The sequence below is a fragment of the Eublepharis macularius genome, chromosome 8 (genome assembly GCF_028583425.1).
Source record: "Eublepharis macularius isolate TG4126 chromosome 8, MPM_Emac_v1.0, whole genome shotgun sequence".
In the NCBI taxonomy this organism is placed as follows: Eukaryota; Metazoa; Chordata; class Lepidosauria; order Squamata; family Eublepharidae; genus Eublepharis; species Eublepharis macularius.
The window spans coordinates 4,423,068-4,441,661 of NC_072797.1; the positions used below are offsets into that span (position 1 = coordinate 4,423,068).

At 46.1% G+C, this 18,594-nt stretch overlaps 1 protein-coding gene across 1 annotated transcript in view; it reads left to right on the plus strand.

The window, feature by feature from the left end:
- The window catches only part of KIAA1328 (KIAA1328 ortholog), a 260,928-nt gene that overhangs the window by 156,078 nt on the left and 86,256 nt on the right, over positions 1–18,594 (plus strand). The window contains exons 7-8 of the mRNA XM_054986693.1: positions 12,456–13,111; positions 17,168–17,272. Of these exons, the coding sequence (XP_054842668.1) occupies positions 12,456–13,111; positions 17,168–17,272 (761 nt within the window). The remainder of the gene's footprint in view (positions 1–12,455; positions 13,112–17,167; positions 17,273–18,594) is intronic.

Here is an 18,594-nt window from a genome sequence, read left to right on the forward strand (position 1 = left end):
GGATTTGTCTGCTTTCAGTTTTCCATCTGAACAGGCCCTTCCTCTTTGCTGGGATCTTAGAGTCTTGCCAACGTGACGGCTGCTTTTGATCCTGCAAACTGTTTTGAAACTGCCACCAGGCAAATTATTACTATTATTATTTTTACTAGTGAGGGATAATTGGAAGAACTGACTCCAGGATACGTTGAGACTTTCAACCACGTGCATTAATTAAATCAGGATTTTCTTCTAATAGCTGTAAGCATTCAGTTGATAGGTGAGATGTTAAGGGCCAAAAAACAAAACGAAACAGAAGAATGCCTTAATGGTGTTAAGAAACAGCAGTTCTAAACATTCTGATATGCAGGAAAAATGAATAATGGCCAATTCCAGAAGCACATCTCTGTGTGTTCATAGCAACGTATTGATGCGACCATTTGGGTACCTTGGGGCTGTCATGCTAGTTTGCTGTGGCATAATCTTGCCTAGGCAACAGCCGGCTTCACCAGGCAGAGGCTCAAAACAAATGCAGCCGCCTTGAAAAGGAAAGTGAAGCCTGTTTTCTCTTGGTTAGAAGAGGCGAAGACCTGTTAATGAGATACATGAACTTTTCCATGCCTGTTCGGCTTTATTCTTTAACTCCCTCTCCCCGAATAAATGTTGATTAAAACTTAATATAAAGGAAGCTGTGAGACTGCGAAGGGAGCATGTCAAAGAATAGCCAGCCAGTTGGACTTCTGTCTGCTCCAGATCCATGCTGAGAGTTCTAGTAAGGACTATTCCTAAGGTTATTGCCCCTCATTAGCAGGTAGTGTAAAATGGGAGGCAGCATGTAGCCAACAGCCTAATGCAATAAACTAGGTCACCCTCTGTTGGGTAAACAGGTAGCAGTGGTGGCCAGGGGTGCCTTTCACCAGCTTTGGCCCTTCAGGACTAGGAAAGATCTTGCTACGGTGGAACATGTTCAGGTAACATCTGCAGTGTGCTGTGCGTGGGGCTGCCTTCGAAGAGTGTCCGGAAGCTGCAGCTGTTACAGAATGCTGCAGCAGAGTGCTGTTAAATGTTGACGGGGCTGTCATAGGGTCAATATCACTTCAGTCTTGTTCCACCTGTATTGGCTTCCAGGCCCAATTCAAGGTGTGTAGCAATGTTTCCAATAAAATTTTAAAAACAGTCAAAGTAAATGTGCTAGCCCCAGCCCTCCTTTTGGGTGGCCCACCGGGTACCCCCTTAGAGTCACAGAACCAGAGAGTTGGAAGGGACCTCCAGGCTGCCATCCAGTCCAACCAACTGCATAATGCAGTCCAACCTCCTCCTCCTCCTCCCTTTCAGCTTAAGTGTAGGCACAAGGTTTGGGGTGTCTAACAAATCTGTCTCAAGCCCTAAATCCTCTTGCTTTTCTGCCAGGAGAAAAACCGAGGGGAGGGAGCAGAACGTTAGCTCTTCAGGTGCTTCACACGGAGCTCCATATTACCAGGCAAGTCCCATCCCAGTCCTTGCAGGCTGGGAAAATGGGGAATGCATGTAAAATATGAGCTCTGCTGCAGCCAACCAGTGGCCCATCTATTCCAGCATCCCATCTCATGCAGTCGCCAACCAGTTACTAGTGGAAGGCCATCGATGTTGCCTCCTAGCAGTGTCATGTCTGTGTACAGCCATGCCATGATTGTTGGGTTGTTACGTCACTGATGCCACGGTATATTGAAGTTACAATGCTCTAATGCTAAAATGGTGTATTCTCCCCTTAGCCATGGTCTTTCCATGTTATAATTGTTACTTTTCCAGACCCAGGTTGGGCCTCTCATGTTATCTCGCAGAACTATGCATCTCCTAGCTGGAGACAACCTTGGAGACTCCAGACGCCTGCTTTTGCTACTTTGCCCAGACGCTGGGAACCTATCATTGTGTACTCACTATTTAGCCATAACTATAAAGGGTTCTCACAGGATCCGTGTAGACTTGCGCGCTAAAACCTTAACAGTGGCTGGAGCACAGGAAAATCAAGTATAACATAGACTTTTTGTTTTGCCTTGCCTCTTCTACCAAGCTCTGTGGCGGAGTTCAGACCTGAACGGTAAAGTCCTAATAAAAGCTTTTCTACTGGAATCAATGCGGGTTCCCTAGAGAGGTGCTGAGGGATCTACCTGGCAGGAACTGACAAGCAGTGATCTTTTTCCACCTCTGAATGTCGAGGGTTACCATGGCTGGCAGCCGCTGATGGGCCCCTCTTCCACGAACTTGTCTCAACTCTGTTTAAGGCCATCAACAGTTGTGGCCCTCACTCCCTCTCCTGCCAGTAAGTTCCACATTTCAGTCACTCGTTCAGTAAAAAAGTATTTCCTTTTGTCCATCTTGAATCAACTGTACCTGGGCTTGAGGGATGCCCTCTAGCCTTCTTTTAATCAACAGAGGAGCGCGTCAGGAACGTGCTGGTTCCATGTCCCAGAGAGGACGCAGCATGGCGGTGAAGCTCATGCCCTGCATGCCTGCGCATTCAGCTTCATTCACACTCACCTGTGGTTTGACAGGAAATCTTGGGGAGCTGAGCATGGAAAGATGGGTTCCTGCCTGAAGCCCGGAGAGAAGTGGCAATACCAGATCAAAGGCACCAGTGGTGTGGCTTGGTATAAGGCAGTTTTCTTTATTTCTTTTAAAGTATGGAGCTCCCTCCCGAATCTTGTGAACAGTCAGGGGGTGTCTCCTATGCTCAGACCATTCTTGGATTTGGTTATGACTGAAGACATAGTGTGTGTGTTATGTACTCTCAAGTTGCCTCCGACCTATGGTGATCCTATGAACGAAAGACCTCCAAAACATCCTATCATTAACAGACTTGCTCAGGTCCTGCAAACTGGAGGACGTGGCCTCTTTCATTGAGTCCAGCCATCTCGCTTTAGGTCTTCCTCTTTTCCTACTGCCTTCCACTTTTCCTAGCATTATTGACTTTTCCAGAGAATCTTATCTTCTCATGATGTGACCAAAGTACGATAGCCTTAGTCTTGTCATTTTAGCTTCTAAGGAGAATTCAGGCTTGATTTGATCTAGTACCCACTTATTTTTCTTTTTTGGCTGTCCTTGGAAGACATGGTACACACTTCTTTCTTGGAGACCACAACCGGGACTTCCCACCAAATATTCATGGTTTTCAGAACAGGAAATGTGGGCTTCTGTTTTGTTGTTTTTCCACCCGGAAGGGATTAAACTGGTCCAGCATTTAACAATCTCCCTGTACTTCCCATCACTGTTTTACTTACTTCAAATTTTTCTATGTGATTTATCCCAGAGGACAACTCCCCCCCCTCCACCAGATACACATGCATGTTTTTAAAAACTTGGGGGGGGGGTATGAACTAATTTTTTTTTAAACCACCCTTGTAGGTAATGACCTTTAATATGTTTTAAATTCAGTGCTTGTTGCAAGTGATGATGTGAAATCCCTCTGGCAGGCCAAAACCACACACATTAAAACCTTGCAAATGCATATCTTTGGCGATTTTTTTTTCTTATTCTGCTGGTAGAGTGCAGTCTCTGCCTCTGACAGTGGGAGGGGAGGCAGGACGGGAGGGGAGGGGAGGGCTGGGAGGGGGGGAATGCAAACCTCCGGGGCCCATTAGACTTAACTTGTTTACTGCATTGATATCTATATGTTAAATGACAAGAGAGTTCAGATTATTGAATAATTTAAAATTCAGCTCTAATTGGTGTCATATGACCTGCAAAAGGCCATGGATGACGCCAGGAGCACGCTGTGCAGCGCTAATAAATAATTCATAAATGAGATCATTCATTTGCCGGGATGTCTAGTTAAATGCAGAAGTTTGTAAGTAATAACGGATGATGTAACACCTGTAAGTATTTAGTTCATATGCTGGAAGGTAATCTACCTTGATGATCTTCTAGCAAAAAGCTGCCAGAGTGTGCGAGTTAATTGCGCTGGGGAGAATGCACTCCATTTATCCGGGATGGGGCTTTGGCAGAGATTACCATGCAGCTGTTGCCGTTCGCATTCCCGATCAGCCAGCCGGGGGCTTCGTGCACGCCGGCCCCAGACTTAGCGATGCAGGCCATCGCTCGCCTGCCCTTATTTCGCGTGAACTCCGAATGCACTGGGAAATGGCGGCAACCTGATCTGCTCACAAATAGTATTGTTTCTGAAATATTTATCTAGGTCTCGCACCGCTGAGCCCTCAGTAAAATAAAGGGCAGGCGTGGTGGAAAAAAACCACCCACCACCACCACCCTGAAGTGGAACTGCTGTAATTTTTCCCCTCTCTGTTTTTGTTTTGTTATGTTGATAATATTGGCAACATCGTGAATGCTAATTTCTAGACCAGGCGCTGATGTGTAGGGGGTTGTTTTCTGTTGTAAGAAAGGGGTCTGTTCCACACTCGAGTCGGCAGAATGTTGGCAATCTGGCCCGGCGCTGCCGTGTTGTAGTGCCGCGTTGTTGTGTTGGATCCTTTTGTCTTCAGAGAGTGACCTTCTCACCCACTTCGGCTCTTCCCAAGCCATGATACTGTGCTTCAAGAGGAGGTGGCCAGCTTTCCTCTGATCGCACAATGCCTGTCTAGAGAGAAAAGTGGCAATCTAAAGTATGTTTGATTCAGTGCTCTGGCCAGCCTCCAGTCAAAGGCATGGGGGTCCCTGATCTCGCTAAGCCTGTGGACACGTTGGGAATTTTGAGAATAGGTAGTGGGTGCCACGTTGACTCAACCACCACTGGGGCAGGACCAATTACAAAATGGCTGTCATGGAAGGCTGTGGCCAATCAAAAGGGATGAGTAGATTCAGGGCTCATTTCGAGGGGGAACGTGCCGGAACGCAGTTCCAGTAGTTCCCCAAAGAGGTCACATGTCAGGTGGCCCCGCCCACCTGACTCTCAGCCATTTGGGGCACGTTTCAGCCTGGATTGGGGCCAAAACAGCCTGGATCGGGCCTCTGACAGGTGGTGGATCACTCTCCCACTCAGCTGCGGCCCGATCTTGAGCATTTTGGGCCCCTTCTTGGCCATTTTCAGCCCCTTTTTGCCATTTTGGGCTCAATTTTGGCCCTGAATGGCTAGGATTGGGTCCAAAACAGCCAGGATAGATGATGTCAGGGGGTGTGGCACATGCAAATCAGTTATGCTAGTGACAGACTTCTGGTGATGGCAAGGGGCGTGGCATATGCTAATGAGTTATGCTAATGAGTTCCTCCAGCTCTTTTTCTACGAAATGACCCCTGAGTAGATTCCACAAAACGTTGAGAGGTTCCAAGTCAAGCATCCTCTTATGATGGAGGCAGGAGATTATGCGTGTTCCCTGCAAACCCCAAGAGTTCCTCTGCAGCTACTGTAGCGTAAGTGGTTGGACTGCAAGTCAGCGCTCTGCTGGTTCAAATCCCACTACTGCCATGAGCTCAGCAGGTGGCCTTGGGGAAGCAACTCCTCTTAGCCCCAACTCTCCAGCTGTGTTGTGGGGATAATAACAACACTGTTCACTATTCTGAGTGGAGCACAGATCTGTCTAGAGGAGCGGTATATAAGCACTATGTTATTGCTGTTGTTATTGAAGCAGCTCCTGCTCCAACAATTGGGCCAGGACTGGGCTCTTTGCTTTGGGGAAGAGAAGAGCAAGCAAGTGGGCAGTGAGAAATGCATGACCAGCCAGTGTGGTGCTGGTGGTTTGCATGTTGGGAATCACTACATCAGGTAAAGGCCCGGGGATCTTTAGGGACTCCACCTGGGTGCCCACTCCATCCTTCTGATTTCTTGTAGCATCTTCTGCACAAAGTAGAAGATCCCAGTGGAGGGGCTTTGGTTGCATGGTAGAGCATCTGCCTAGAATGTAGAAGGTCCCAGGTTCAGTCCCCAGCACCTACAACTGAAAGGAGTTGAGACCCTAGAGAGCAGCTGCCAGTCTGACCTCGATTGACCAAGGGTCTGATTCAATATAAAGCAACTTCATGTGTTCGCAAGCACCTCTTTATGTTACAAAGAACGTTTGAGAGGCAATTCTCCCTAACTGCACAGTTTCCAGAAGGGATAACATCAATCAATCAATCAAGTACCTTTAATGGCATACGAAGGGATAACATTGAGCGAGAGAGACTGATTCCACCTACCATTCTAAGGGTCTCTATGGAAAATGGGGAGCGTTTTCCGTTCCTTGACGGCTTTGCAACATGCAGAAAATGTAGGCCTATGTTACACTTCACATGGAGCCTGAGTAGCATGCTTTCTATCTTATTTTTTATTTATTTATTAGATTAGATTTTTAGTCTGCCCTCCCCGCCAGGTGGGCTCAGGGAACAGTACAACATTTCAGTCTACATAAATAACAGTTAAAAACAGATAAAACATTATACAAATAACATTAAAACAACTTTATACAATAAATACAATACAGCTTCTCTTCAGATGACAACGATAAAATACTGCATTTCAGGGCCTGGCTCATATGTAGGGTTGGGGACAGATCTTTAGTATGGCCGGTGGGGGCCCAACCTAGCCTCCACCATATGCCTGGCGGAACATCTCTGTCTTACAGGCTTGGTGGAAAGATAATAAATCCCGCCGGGCCCTGGTTTCCTCAGACAGAGAGTTCCACCAGGTCGGTGCCAGGACCGAAAAGGCCCTGGCTCTGGTTGAGGCCAGGCGGGCCTCCCTTGGGCCAGGGACCACCAACAGTTGTTCCATTTGTTGAACGAAGCATCCTCTGGGGTACATATGGGGAAGGTGGTCCTGCAGATATTCTGGGCCCAGTCCACATAGGGCCTCATAAGTCAACACCAAAACCTTGAACCGGACCCAGTACTCAACCGGCAACCAATGCAGCTGGTATAGTATAAGTGTTATATGTTCCCTAATCGGGACCCATGCAGTTATTCATGCTGATGCATTTTGGACCAGCTGTAGCCTCCATGTCAGACCCAGGGGAAGCCCTGCGTAGAGGGAGTTGCAGTAGTCTAGTCTAGAGGTAACCGTTGCTGCTGTATAGTGACATAGTTATTTCCAAGTTTCTTAAAGTGTTCAAAAGTCCGGAGCCAGTTGAGTGCTGGGCTCAGCAGTATATAGGACCAGCCTCCTCCAGGATTTGGGGTGGGGGTGGGTAGGGATATGGCACAGGTGTGTAAACTCATTTTTTGTCTCCTGCCAGTCAGTATGAGAATGCATGTGAACACTGTGTAAAAGACACACACTGAGTCTCTGATGGGTTGCAGGCTCCAGGACTTCAGCAACCCTTTACCAGGTTGGATACTGAGGTTAATAAACAACATACAACCTTCTTGTGAGTTGGATGCAGTAGATTGGAGAACCCGTTGAACATCAAGAAGCCACCTAAATGATAGCTTTCATGGGAAGTAAACAATGCAGGCAGGTGTGATGCTACATGTTTTATGGTGAGGCTTTTGCATTCCCCCTGCTCACAATTTGGAACTCACTTCCTGCATTGCTGTAGAAACCGTTTTAGAAATGGGAGTATGTTACACTCCAGGGCACTGTTAAAAAATCCTTAGCCGAGGAGGTGGAAGTAACAAACAAAGGTGCATTACTGTTGGATCACTTCTTTCCAATAGGCTGTGTAGAAAGGCGGCATAGAAATCATTTCAATAAATAAATAAAATGGGCCCCCCCTTGCGCATGAAGGGCATACCCGTTCTGGCCCTGTCAGCTACCAAGTTCCGTTTCACTTTGCCGTAGCAGTCTCCTCGGAAGCCCGAACCTATCCACCGAAGCTGCCTGCATCCCTGCGCTCCAACCGATCGCACCGCACCTGATGAGAACAATGTGGCTTTGTTACTGTTACCTTCCCATTGTGTGTGGGTTTTGGGGGGTGGGGGCTCGGCATACTTGAGATACGGCAATCATCATCATCATACATCATTCACGAGCCACAATGGCACTTTATCTCCCGCTAAGAAAATAGGCAACTAACCTTTTTACATTGTTATCAACCTTATTTATCTTGGAGTATTAATATAGGCAATCTTGGTCTCATCTTAGGTGCTTTGTAATGATTAATCTTAGGCGGGTTTTTTTTTGTAATGGAGATTTCAGTAAAAGATTGGGCTATAAAAGGAACGAGCCTGAACGTTGGCTATCTTTCACTCGCAGTTTTAATTTTGCATATTTCTCTAAGTAAAGAATTTACTTGACAACTCTTCCACACAAAAGAGCCAAGGGACACGAGTGTGTAATGGCAGCAGCCTCTTGCCGTGAGTCGCAACTGGACTGCTTGTTGTGGGGCAACAAGCAGTGGCCCCACAACGGGGATGCAGATAGGCCCCACAAGGGGGATGCAGATAGACCTGCCTGTAATACTTTGCAAAGCCGGGATTCTGACTGAGGGCCGAGCTCCGCGTTATGCTGCAGCTGCCCGTAAACATTAGCTCTGACAGCATTTTCTCCACTGCCATATTTTGTAACTGGCCCTTGAGGAAATCCTTCTTCACAGCAGAATGCAATCTGGGGAGGGGCTTTCCCTTGCTGGCAGCCTGACATGAGAAAAAAATCATTTCCCAGCTGCTGTTACCCCTTGTCCTTAAAGAAGTGTGAAAAAGAGCAACCACAATGATCAAGGGCTGGAGCAACTTCCCTATGTGGTGACGGAAAGTGACGTCAAGTCATAGCTGACTTAAGGCGACCCCTGCTGGGGTTTTCAAGGCACGAAACTAACAGAGGTGGTTTGCCATTGCCTGCCTCTGCCTAGTGACCCTAGCTTTGGTTAGAGGTCTCCCATCCAGTTACTAAAGAAAACTGACCCTGCTTGGCTTCCGAGATCAGACGAGATCGGGCTTGCCCTATGAGCATTTGTTAAAACGCTGAGGGCTGTTTGGTGTAGAAAAAGGCGAGTAAAGGGAGACATGAATTGATAGAGGTCTATAAAATTATGCGTAGTGTAGAGAGAGTGAACAGGGAGAACCGTATCTCCCTTTCTCTTGTAATAATTGAACCCGAGGTCATCCACTGAAGGGTGGGAGATTCAGGGCTGCCATGAGCTCTGCAGGTGGCCTTGGGTAAGCCACTCCTCTCAGGCCCAGCTCCCTAACTACATTGTGGGGATTATAATAATACTGACTTTGTTCACCACTCTGGTTGGGGTACTAATCTGACCAGAAGGGCAGTATATAAGAACAGTTATTATTATAAGGGAGCTGCTGTCGCGTAGTGCTAATGCAATTGGGCTATGAGTCAACACTCTACTGGTTCGAATCCCACTCCTGCCATGAGCTCGGCAGGAGGCCTTGGGTAAGCCACTCTTCTCAGCCCCAGCTCTCCAGCCATCTTGTGAGGATAATAACAACTCTGACTTTGTTCCCTGCTCTGAGTGGGGCACTCATCTGTCCAGCTATATAAGCACACTGTTGTTATAAATCTGATCTGAAAACTATGGTAGCCATTCGTGCTTTCAATGTTTTCTTGTGACCTTACACAAAGAGTAGGTACTCCTACGGTCTCTGCGTTCTTGGGATATTTTGACCAGTTGGTGCCAAGCCTTGAAATTCTGATGACTAATCCATGCAAACAGCAGATGGGACCACTCTTTCAGCACATCACTTCAGACTGCAGTTAAGAGAGAGCATGCCCTGCCAGGTATTTCATTAAAAAAAACCTCTCTGTACACGGAAATCTAGCATGTACAGGGGAAGGATTCTAGCCTCATCGATGCTAATTTTCTGTGTTTTGATGTTCCCTCACAATACACGTGCTCTGGATTGCTCACACATGCCCCCCTCATCATAATGAACAACATTAAAAGTCATTTGCTGTTTGTGTAGAGCAGGTGTGCCTGTGAGGGAAGTATTTGTTAGTCCTTGAAACTGCAATACCCATTAACCCTGCACGCAATCTTTAATGCATTTGCTTCAGGTAAGAAATTAATAAAAAACAAAGCATAAAAAGACAGTTCCACTAACCCAACAAAAAGTCAGCTAACAAACAAACAAAAATAATAGAGCATACAGCCAAAACAGAAACACAACGGAAAAGAAAAAAACTAAAAACACTAAAAAGGCTTTTGATTTTCTCTGCAATAAATGTATATATCATTTTCACATTTTATTTTACTCTGTGTTGAAAATAAATGCTCTTTTTTCTAATATCCAAATTCCTTAGCCCATAAATCCACAAATCATCAAATTATTGTCTATCTCATGTATAAAGTCTATAAAGGGTTTCCATTCAACAATAAATGAGCTTATTGTCTTCTCTTTAATCAATGAAGTAAGCTTTGCCGTCATTGCAAATTCCAACACCCTTATCAACCATTCCTCTATTGTAGGCAATGTTGGACTCTTTCAATTTTGTGCATATAATAATCTCACTGCTGTAATCATATATTAAAACAAAATTCCATAACCTCTTTTTCAACTGAGTATCTATCATTTCTATCAAAAAACCCTCTCTGGTTTCAATTGTATTTTAGATTGATCAATAGAAGGACACAGTTGTCAATCGTTTTCTTATATGCAAATTGTAGAAAGGTTTAAAGAAGACAAGAGGCACTATGAATTTTAAGGAATCTAAGACTGAATTTTACACGGATCTGTGTACAAATAATGAACATGTTATAGCTAAAATGTAGAGGAATAGCAAGTGAAAGAATGTCTGATTAAATGGGCAAAAAAATTGAATATGAATTATGACAATGGGAAAATATGTGCTTAAAAGAGTTGAAATTTACATTAAGCTCTAGTCTTAAGGAGAATTTTTATAAGATGATGTTTGGACACAAAAACAGCTATTAATTCAGAAGATTTTTAAAGAAAAAGAAACTGATAATGTTGAACAACTCAAACGTTCAAAGTAAAAGAAAAGGAAGGGTAATCAAACTAGTGTAGAGTAAGATCCAGGTCCTGTAGCACCTTAAAGACTTCTTCAACTGCACACCAACACAGCTACCCACCTGAAACTAGTATAGGCATTCCATACTTCAGTTTCATTTCCCAGTGCTATGTAATGGGACAGATCAATTCTCTTCGGCTTGTTCTGGATTTTCCATGGAGGTTCCATGGAATTTCTACTGTAATTTGACTATCTTTCCCCCCCTATTGAGTTCATCCAGAATAAGCTGTGTTTCTTGTTGACATCAAGGAACAATATGTAGGTCTATACCAATCACAATTATGGTACCCTCTAGAAAACTAGCTGCAGCTCAGTTGCCAAGCGCCGTTGGGCCAAAGTGGAGAAGACACTGCATGGAAATCCTAGCTGCACAGAAATAATAGAATTAGGATTTGTGCAGTGTACTGTTTTATTCCTCAATGGGGGATATTTGATCAGAAGGTGTACGGGGAATGTCAGCTTGATTTAGCCAGAATGTCAGTTCCAGATCATAAGACGTTCCTATCAAATGTGCACGTTATTTTCCATCAGTGGTCGGAAGAATACAAGTGTTCCTATTGGTTTCCCCCATCAAAACATCCGGACTATGTTACCTGAGCTTGGCTTCTGCCTTGAAATATAGTTAAACGTTGCCGCCGCCGCCGCCACCCCACCTCATGGCACACAGTGTGGGACATGATGGAATTGAGATCTGACAAAGTTATCAACGCAAAGGGTGCAAGCTGTAAAAAAGTCTGGCAGCCTTCTACAAAAGCTGTGGAGTTGAGTAAGGCAAAGAAGTTGAGCTGTGATTAACCACAGTGCAGGAGTATGCGGCATTCTACTTTTTGAATGCCGATTAATGCAAGATCCACAAACTATGGGTCTGGTTGCCCTCCAACAATCCCCCCACCCCCGCGTCCCCTAGAATCTTTGGAGTGAGCTGAGAAATGCAAATTACAATGTCTTTCCAGCTTTGGAGTTTTATCAGCGCCTCATCGCCAGCCTAACTTAATTGAAAAAAATCACTTTTATGGTGGGATTTAAGCGTGTTTTGTAGTTGAATGACAGCTTTTGATGTAGAAGCGTATTTTACAGGAAGTGGTCTAGTTCTTTATCAGTGTTTCTGTACGGATATTTCAAAAACTCTCATCAAATTTCCAACAGTAAGTAATATCCCATTCAGTTCAAGGTGAAATGTTTTACATCAAATCCCCTGCTGGGTAATGGCCAATCAGACGGTATTTATAGTGGCTGAATGGATTTCTTGGCTTCGTATTCAAAATTAAACATTTTCAGACATTAACATTTAATGCTTTTTTTTGCCACACTTCAAGTTGATTTTATGTAACCCTAGATACTCGCAACTCCTTGATAGGCTGAAGTGCCTTGTTTATGCCCTAGATCCTGCAGGCAGTGGTTTTATATTTATTGTACCTGTGTAGACAGCATTAAATTGCAGATTTGATAGCACGTTCATCCCTTTCATTTGAAAACCATTTTCTGTTGAGTCGCGTTAGGTGTCGATCAGCAAAATGCTCCAAGCTGACTGATTCCAGTAGAAGTTGTTTTGCTCTTTCAGCCCGTGACAAAAACTAGAAAAGGAACAGTTAAAGGTAATTTGTCTCATTTTTAGAGGTTAAATTTGGGTTACCTTTCTCATTACTTACAGATGTCCCATGAGAGAAGCCTTTGTCAGCCAGTGACACACTTTGGACTGGATGGGTCCTACCTCAATATAGCCAAACCACAGACTTTATACAAAAACAATAGAAGCGGTCCTTTCGCATCTGGGGCTCAGCCGTGTCGGAATAGTCACGTTCCGGAGGCTCCAATCCTTGATGGCAGGTCAGAAGATCAGAACCAATGCTTACAGGAAAATGGGTTGCATGGGAAATACAATAACCTGGTGTCCCCAGGCCAGTCGAAGGAGCTTCCCCATATGAAAAGAACTCCTGATACAAGCCAGAGAAGCAGTGAGTGTCCTATTCAAACTTGTGTTTTTCACAAGAAGGCTTGTAGCTCTGATCACAGTTTCTTCCAAGACGGCTACCACACTCCAAGAAGATCTACGGGATTGCGTTGCGAATCGTCCCCAGATTACTCTTGCCCCTCCCGTTCCTCAGGGCCAAACGGCAGCACAGGCTCCGGATCAAAAGAGGAGGGGCGGGGCAAAAGGTTATCGGAAGACAGGAGGAAGCAGCTGTTGCTTCAGAAAATGGAGCTGGAAATTGAAAAAGAGCGCCTTCAGAATCTCTTGGCCGAAAAGGAAGCCAGGCTCTTGTTGCAGCAGCAGCAGCTGCAGCAGTCCAGGCTGGCTTACAGCAGGTGAGTGTCCTAGGAGGGTAGTGTGAAGTGTGTGTGTGTGTGTGTGTGTGTAGGGATCTGTGGTACAAGACAAGTCTTCCTTTTGTGCCGTGGAAGCAATTGGGCCACCATTACGCTGCAGATGATTGGGGGAGGTTGGGGACTTGGTGTTGATCGTGCCAAACTATCCACAACCATTTTAAGTTTTGCACATTTTTTGACACCCCGCCCCGCCAAAGAAAGGGGTCTTTCGTTATGAGCTCCTGTCCGCCGCAGTCTGCAAAGAAACGTTCTGTGCCAAATCCCTTTTTGCCAGCGAGACCGGGCATTTTTGAAACATAGCGCGAAGAAGCTGGGCGACCAGCTTTGGAAAATACGAATGACGGGATGCATTCCAGCTGCTCTGGAGAAAACAGCAGTTAGCTACCAAATCATAGATCATTGGGCTTCAAATGTGCAGCAGTGGCGGTTTGTTATTGGTGATCCGGGTTGTACGCTCAAGTCAAGCGGCTCAGGTGTCTCATTAAGACATGCCAGCCTACCTATGTGAAAAGAGCAAATATTCCAAACGTGCCACATAAGTGCCTGTATACACACAGGGATCCTCAGGAAGCAGGGTGATTTTATTTTATTTATTTATTCATTTTCGATTTTTATTCCGCCCTCCCCACATTTCCAGCAGGCTCAGGGCGGATTACAAAATACATAAAGCTAAAAATATATAAAACAGTTATTATTTACACAGTTAAAATACAATTATAAATGTATACAGTTAAAATACAATTATATATATCAACATAGCGGCACAGAATTCCACTGATCAAATTTAAAACAACTTCAGAGCACCTCCGCATTAAGGAGTTTTTTAAAAATGCAGGCCCGGCGAAAGGATAACAAATCAGACAGAGTGTTCCACCAGGCGGTGATGACGAAAGAGCTCTCTGAAGGCAGAAGGACAGTTGGCTGCTAGCTTAGCAGATGCACCTTGGGAGACTCATGACGGTACAGCCAGTATCCGTGAACTTCCTTGTAATGATGGTTGTTGTGGGTTTTCCGGGCTGTATTGCCATGGTCTTGGCATTGTAGTTCCTGACGTTTCGCCAGCAGCTGTGGCTGGCATCTTCAGAGGTGTAGCACCAAAAGACAGAGATCTCTCAGTGTCACAGTATGGAAAAGATGTTGGCAGGTCATTTGTGTCTACTCAGGAGGGGTGGGGTTGAGCTGAGTCATCCTGTAAGAGTTCCCCAGGGTGTGGAATGCTAATGGCGGGAGGCTTCACTGTATCCTGAGCTCAACCCCACCCCTCCTGAGTAGATACAAATGACCTGCCAACATCTTTTCCACACTGTGACACTGAGAGATCTCTGTCTTTTGGTGCTACACCTCTGAAGATGCCAGCCACAGCTGCTGGCGAAACGTCAGGAACTACAATGCCAAGACCACGGCAATACAGCCCGGAAAACCCACAACAACCATTGTTCTCCGGCCGTGAAAGCCTTTGACAATACAATTCCTTGTGACGGTCGCTGTTGTCTCAGCAGACTGGCAACAGCTCTCCAGGGTCTCTTGCAGGGATCTCTTCGCTCCAACTATTTCCTGATCCTTTTTACTGGAGATCCGCAAGGACTGAGCGTGGGACCTTCTGCATGCCACGCAGATGCTCTGCCCCTGAGCCACAGCTCCCCCCCACCCCCACCCCCAAGTCAGTCCCAAGCTGGGGATCTCTGCTCCCTTCCTATGCTTACGAAGGCTGAGGGCAGCTGATTTGTCATTTCCTAACAAATAAGCAAGCGTGCAAATAATTACAGGGAATGTCGTTTCCAAAACTCCCAACGTCCCCGAGTTCTCCGTCTCTGCCTGCAAGGTACTTTTCTCCTCCGGTTTTTAAAATGCCTGTTTGCTCAGAGGCAATCAGAGCTGCGTACTTTAGAAGACCACTGGGGTCACAAACAAAGAGGAGGCACTAAGTAGGAGAAGATGGATTTTTAATCATCAAAGATCTTAGACCCGTACATATGTTTCCACTAACGGCAGAAGAACGGGAGAGGCCGTAGCTGAGGGGAGGCAATGTTGTGATTTGGAAAGGGCCCTTGGAGTAATTGGGTGGGACACCTGCTGTCCATCTACAGGCCTCTTAAATGTCACTTCAGTTGGGCCTTCTTATGGTGCCTCCTTGCATCTTTTGCATCCAGTTTCTGCTGGGAAGATGGCTTATTCTGTGAAATGTTACTTTTCAGGAAAGCCAGCAACATCCTCGATTGTCCCTGCTCGGTTTCTTCTGCCGTATTGATTTGATAAGTTCACAGAACAGAGACCTTCTGTCAATAGGCTAATGGACCTTAGAATAGGTGATGATACCGGGGGACATCCAAAGGGAGGGGAATTGACCTTCAGGCCCTGCTCCAGGTGCCTTCCCGAATGGCGTGGCTCAGTGGCAGAGCATCTGCTTGGCCTGTGGAAAGTCCAAGGTTGAATCTCTGGCATCTCCAGTAAAAAAGACCAGGCAGTAGGTGGTGCAAAAGAGAGATGCTGCCAGTCTGAGTAGACAATATGGACCTTGATGGACCAAAGTGTCTAATGACCAGCGTTTTCCATTGCCTGTTAATGAGGCAGAAGGCATTGGGGTGGCAAGGAAGTGTTAGGGGAGACGGCGTTAAACCCTTGGGGCTTACAGATTGCGAAACCCTGAATCTTGGTGGTCTCCTGCAGGACTCTTGGAAGCTAGAATAGATGCTGTGCTTTCTGACATGTTGTGTTTGTGGTCTCTCTGTCTCTCACACCTGCACACACATGCCCCTTTTCTTCTGCCTCCCTTCCACATACCGCACAGTGACAAATAGGTGTATTTAGCACATGTGAAGCTGCCGTGGACGATCAGTCCATCAAGGTCAGTCTCTTCTGCCTCATCCTTTTTAACTGGAGGTACCGGGGATTGAACCTGGGACGTTCCCCATGCCACGCAGAAGCTTTACCACTGAGCCACGGCCCTTTCCCACCAGCTGCAGTCTCTGAACCGCCATCAAAGATGGCACCAGATCAAAGGCACATCAGAGCCTTCATTCTTTGCCTCCTGATTTTTAAAATTTGGCAGGGTTGTAAGGAATTTGCAGAGATGTTGCACCTGCGGTGGAAGCGAGGATAACAACTGGCAGAATCGAGCTGCTCGATCAGAAACCTGAGCGTTTTGCTCTCCATTTGGGTTTTCAAAAGCAAGTTTCTAGATCAGGTTTTTATAACTTACGTTTGCTTTGCTGATGAGCACGGAGTGCAGCAGGCAGACTGCTTTTGCACCACTGTCAGGAAGGGAAGGAAATCACTCCCCCCTTGCCCTGAAAAGCAATCCATTTAGCAGATTGTGTGTGTGTGTGTGTTTTTAAAAAACCAAGCCCCATAACACAGTTTGGCATCCTTTAGTTCTGATGCTTATTGAATTCTTGGCATTTTTAGCTCTGAATTCAGGAGCCCCCACTTGATGCACTTGTCTAATGATGCCTTGAGTGGGTCGGAGCAGGAGGGTGCACGCTGCTCCCCTGCTGCTTTGCTGGTACATCATACCAGCATACATACCAGCATGCATACACACCAGCATGTATGCATGCACTCATACATACATATGAGTGTTTACAAGAAGGCAAAAGAAGTTATATACTGAAGGAGATCCTCTTTGGACGTTATTGCCCATCTTGTTTGGGTTGTTCTTGTATATGTATATGAATGATTGTATATGGATATACATTTATTGGATATGAATTTGATGTATGATTATAGCACATTGCACTTTTGGAATAATTGTGATACGTTACAAGGTTGTGGTTGATTTCTCCCGAGAGTTTTCTCTCTGGTAGTTCTGGTTGCTGGTACATCCGGCTGCGTGTCTGTGCCAGGATGCATTCATGGCACTCTCCCCTCCTTTTAAAACAATGCCGGGGAGCCTGTAAATTTAGGGAGTGTGAGGCTGGGGAGGCCTCACTGATACATCCAGTAAACGGAAGGTGGGCAGAGGAGTGAAGGACTGAGAGCCAAACTCCTGGTCCGGTGCTAAGAATGTTCTCTATATGTGATTCTTCTTTCTTGCAGGTTTAAAGGCCACCCTTCTAATTCAGAGGAACTGCTTATTGATGCAGCGTTGATGAGACCGGGCGGTACGGCCCCTGTGATGAATGGCCCTGGTGGGGGTCTCAGGTAATGCCTCTATCTGGCACTCTCCGATTAAGGTTTGCGTAAAGGGCTTTACAGCATTCCTCTCTCTCTCTGTGTGTATATTCTTCTGCATTTGTGCTTTTTAAAAAAGATAAATGCTACAAGCCAGAAAGAATTGAAGAGGCCCTTCATGGGATGGCAGTGCTGTCCATGAAGGGAACAAGCAGGGCGGTGGGCCTGGAAGGAGGAGCTCAGGAGCCCGGACTGAATGTTGCAGATAGGGGCTGTCAGACCATAGTCTCTCTCTGCATTTCTTATTTCGTTTCTTAACATCTTAATATAGAGAGCCCCGTGGCGCAGAGCGGTAAGCTGCAGTACTGCAGCCCAAGCTCTGCTCACGACCTGAGTTCGATACTGGAGGAAGCCGGGTTCATGTAGCCGGCTCAAGGTTGACTCAGCCTTCCATCCTTCCGAGGTCGGTAAAATGAGTACCCAGTTTCCTGGAGGTAAAGTGTAGATGACTGGGGAAGGCAATGGCAAACCACCCCGTAAAAAGTCTGCCAAGAAAACATCGTGATGCGACGTCCCCCTATGGGTCAGTAATGACTCGGTGCTTGCACAGGGGACTACTGTTACCTTTTACCTACCCAATCCTTCCACAGCATACAGGATTCCCAAGACAGCTTGCAATAAATTCGAAAGCAATGTTTAAAACAATAGGCAGACGATTGCAAAGCTGTCCTGCAGCTGTCGAGCAAGGGTTGCAGCCAGCACTTACCGTTAATCAGCCCTAGACAGCTGCTCAAGGTGAAGGAAGGGAGTTTTTCTTCCTGGTTCTGGGTTTAAGCATTTGCTTGAGAAGAGCAGGGCCCCAAAAGAACGTTCTAGGTGGGCGGAAGGACCCAGTGGGTGCCTGCGGTCCAGGTGATTGGATCAGCCCATCAGAGTTTGGGGGAGGGGGGCTCTTAGTGAGTAACTGACAATCCCTGGCCATGAGACTGAAAAGCCAACCAAGCCAGGCAGGTTGGGAGAGCAGAAGCTGCTAAGCACAAAAGCTTACAGGACCTTCCAGCCTTGTGGCAATGGGGGAAGCCTCCTCTGAAATACTGTCGGACTCGTCTGTCTTCTGACTTTCACTTGCTCTCGATGAAAAGGGGTGTAGATGAATCCATGAGCCTCAGGGCTGTAGTTCTGGACTCGATAGCCTTCTGTAAGGCCCCTGTCTTTGATTTGATGTAGTCTAGATTAGACTACTGCATTTTGCTCTACGTGGGGCTGCCCTTGAGAAGTGTTCAGAAACTTCAGTTGGTGCAGAATGTTGCAGCCAGAGTGTTGACTGGAGTGGATCAGTCTTAGTCCATCTA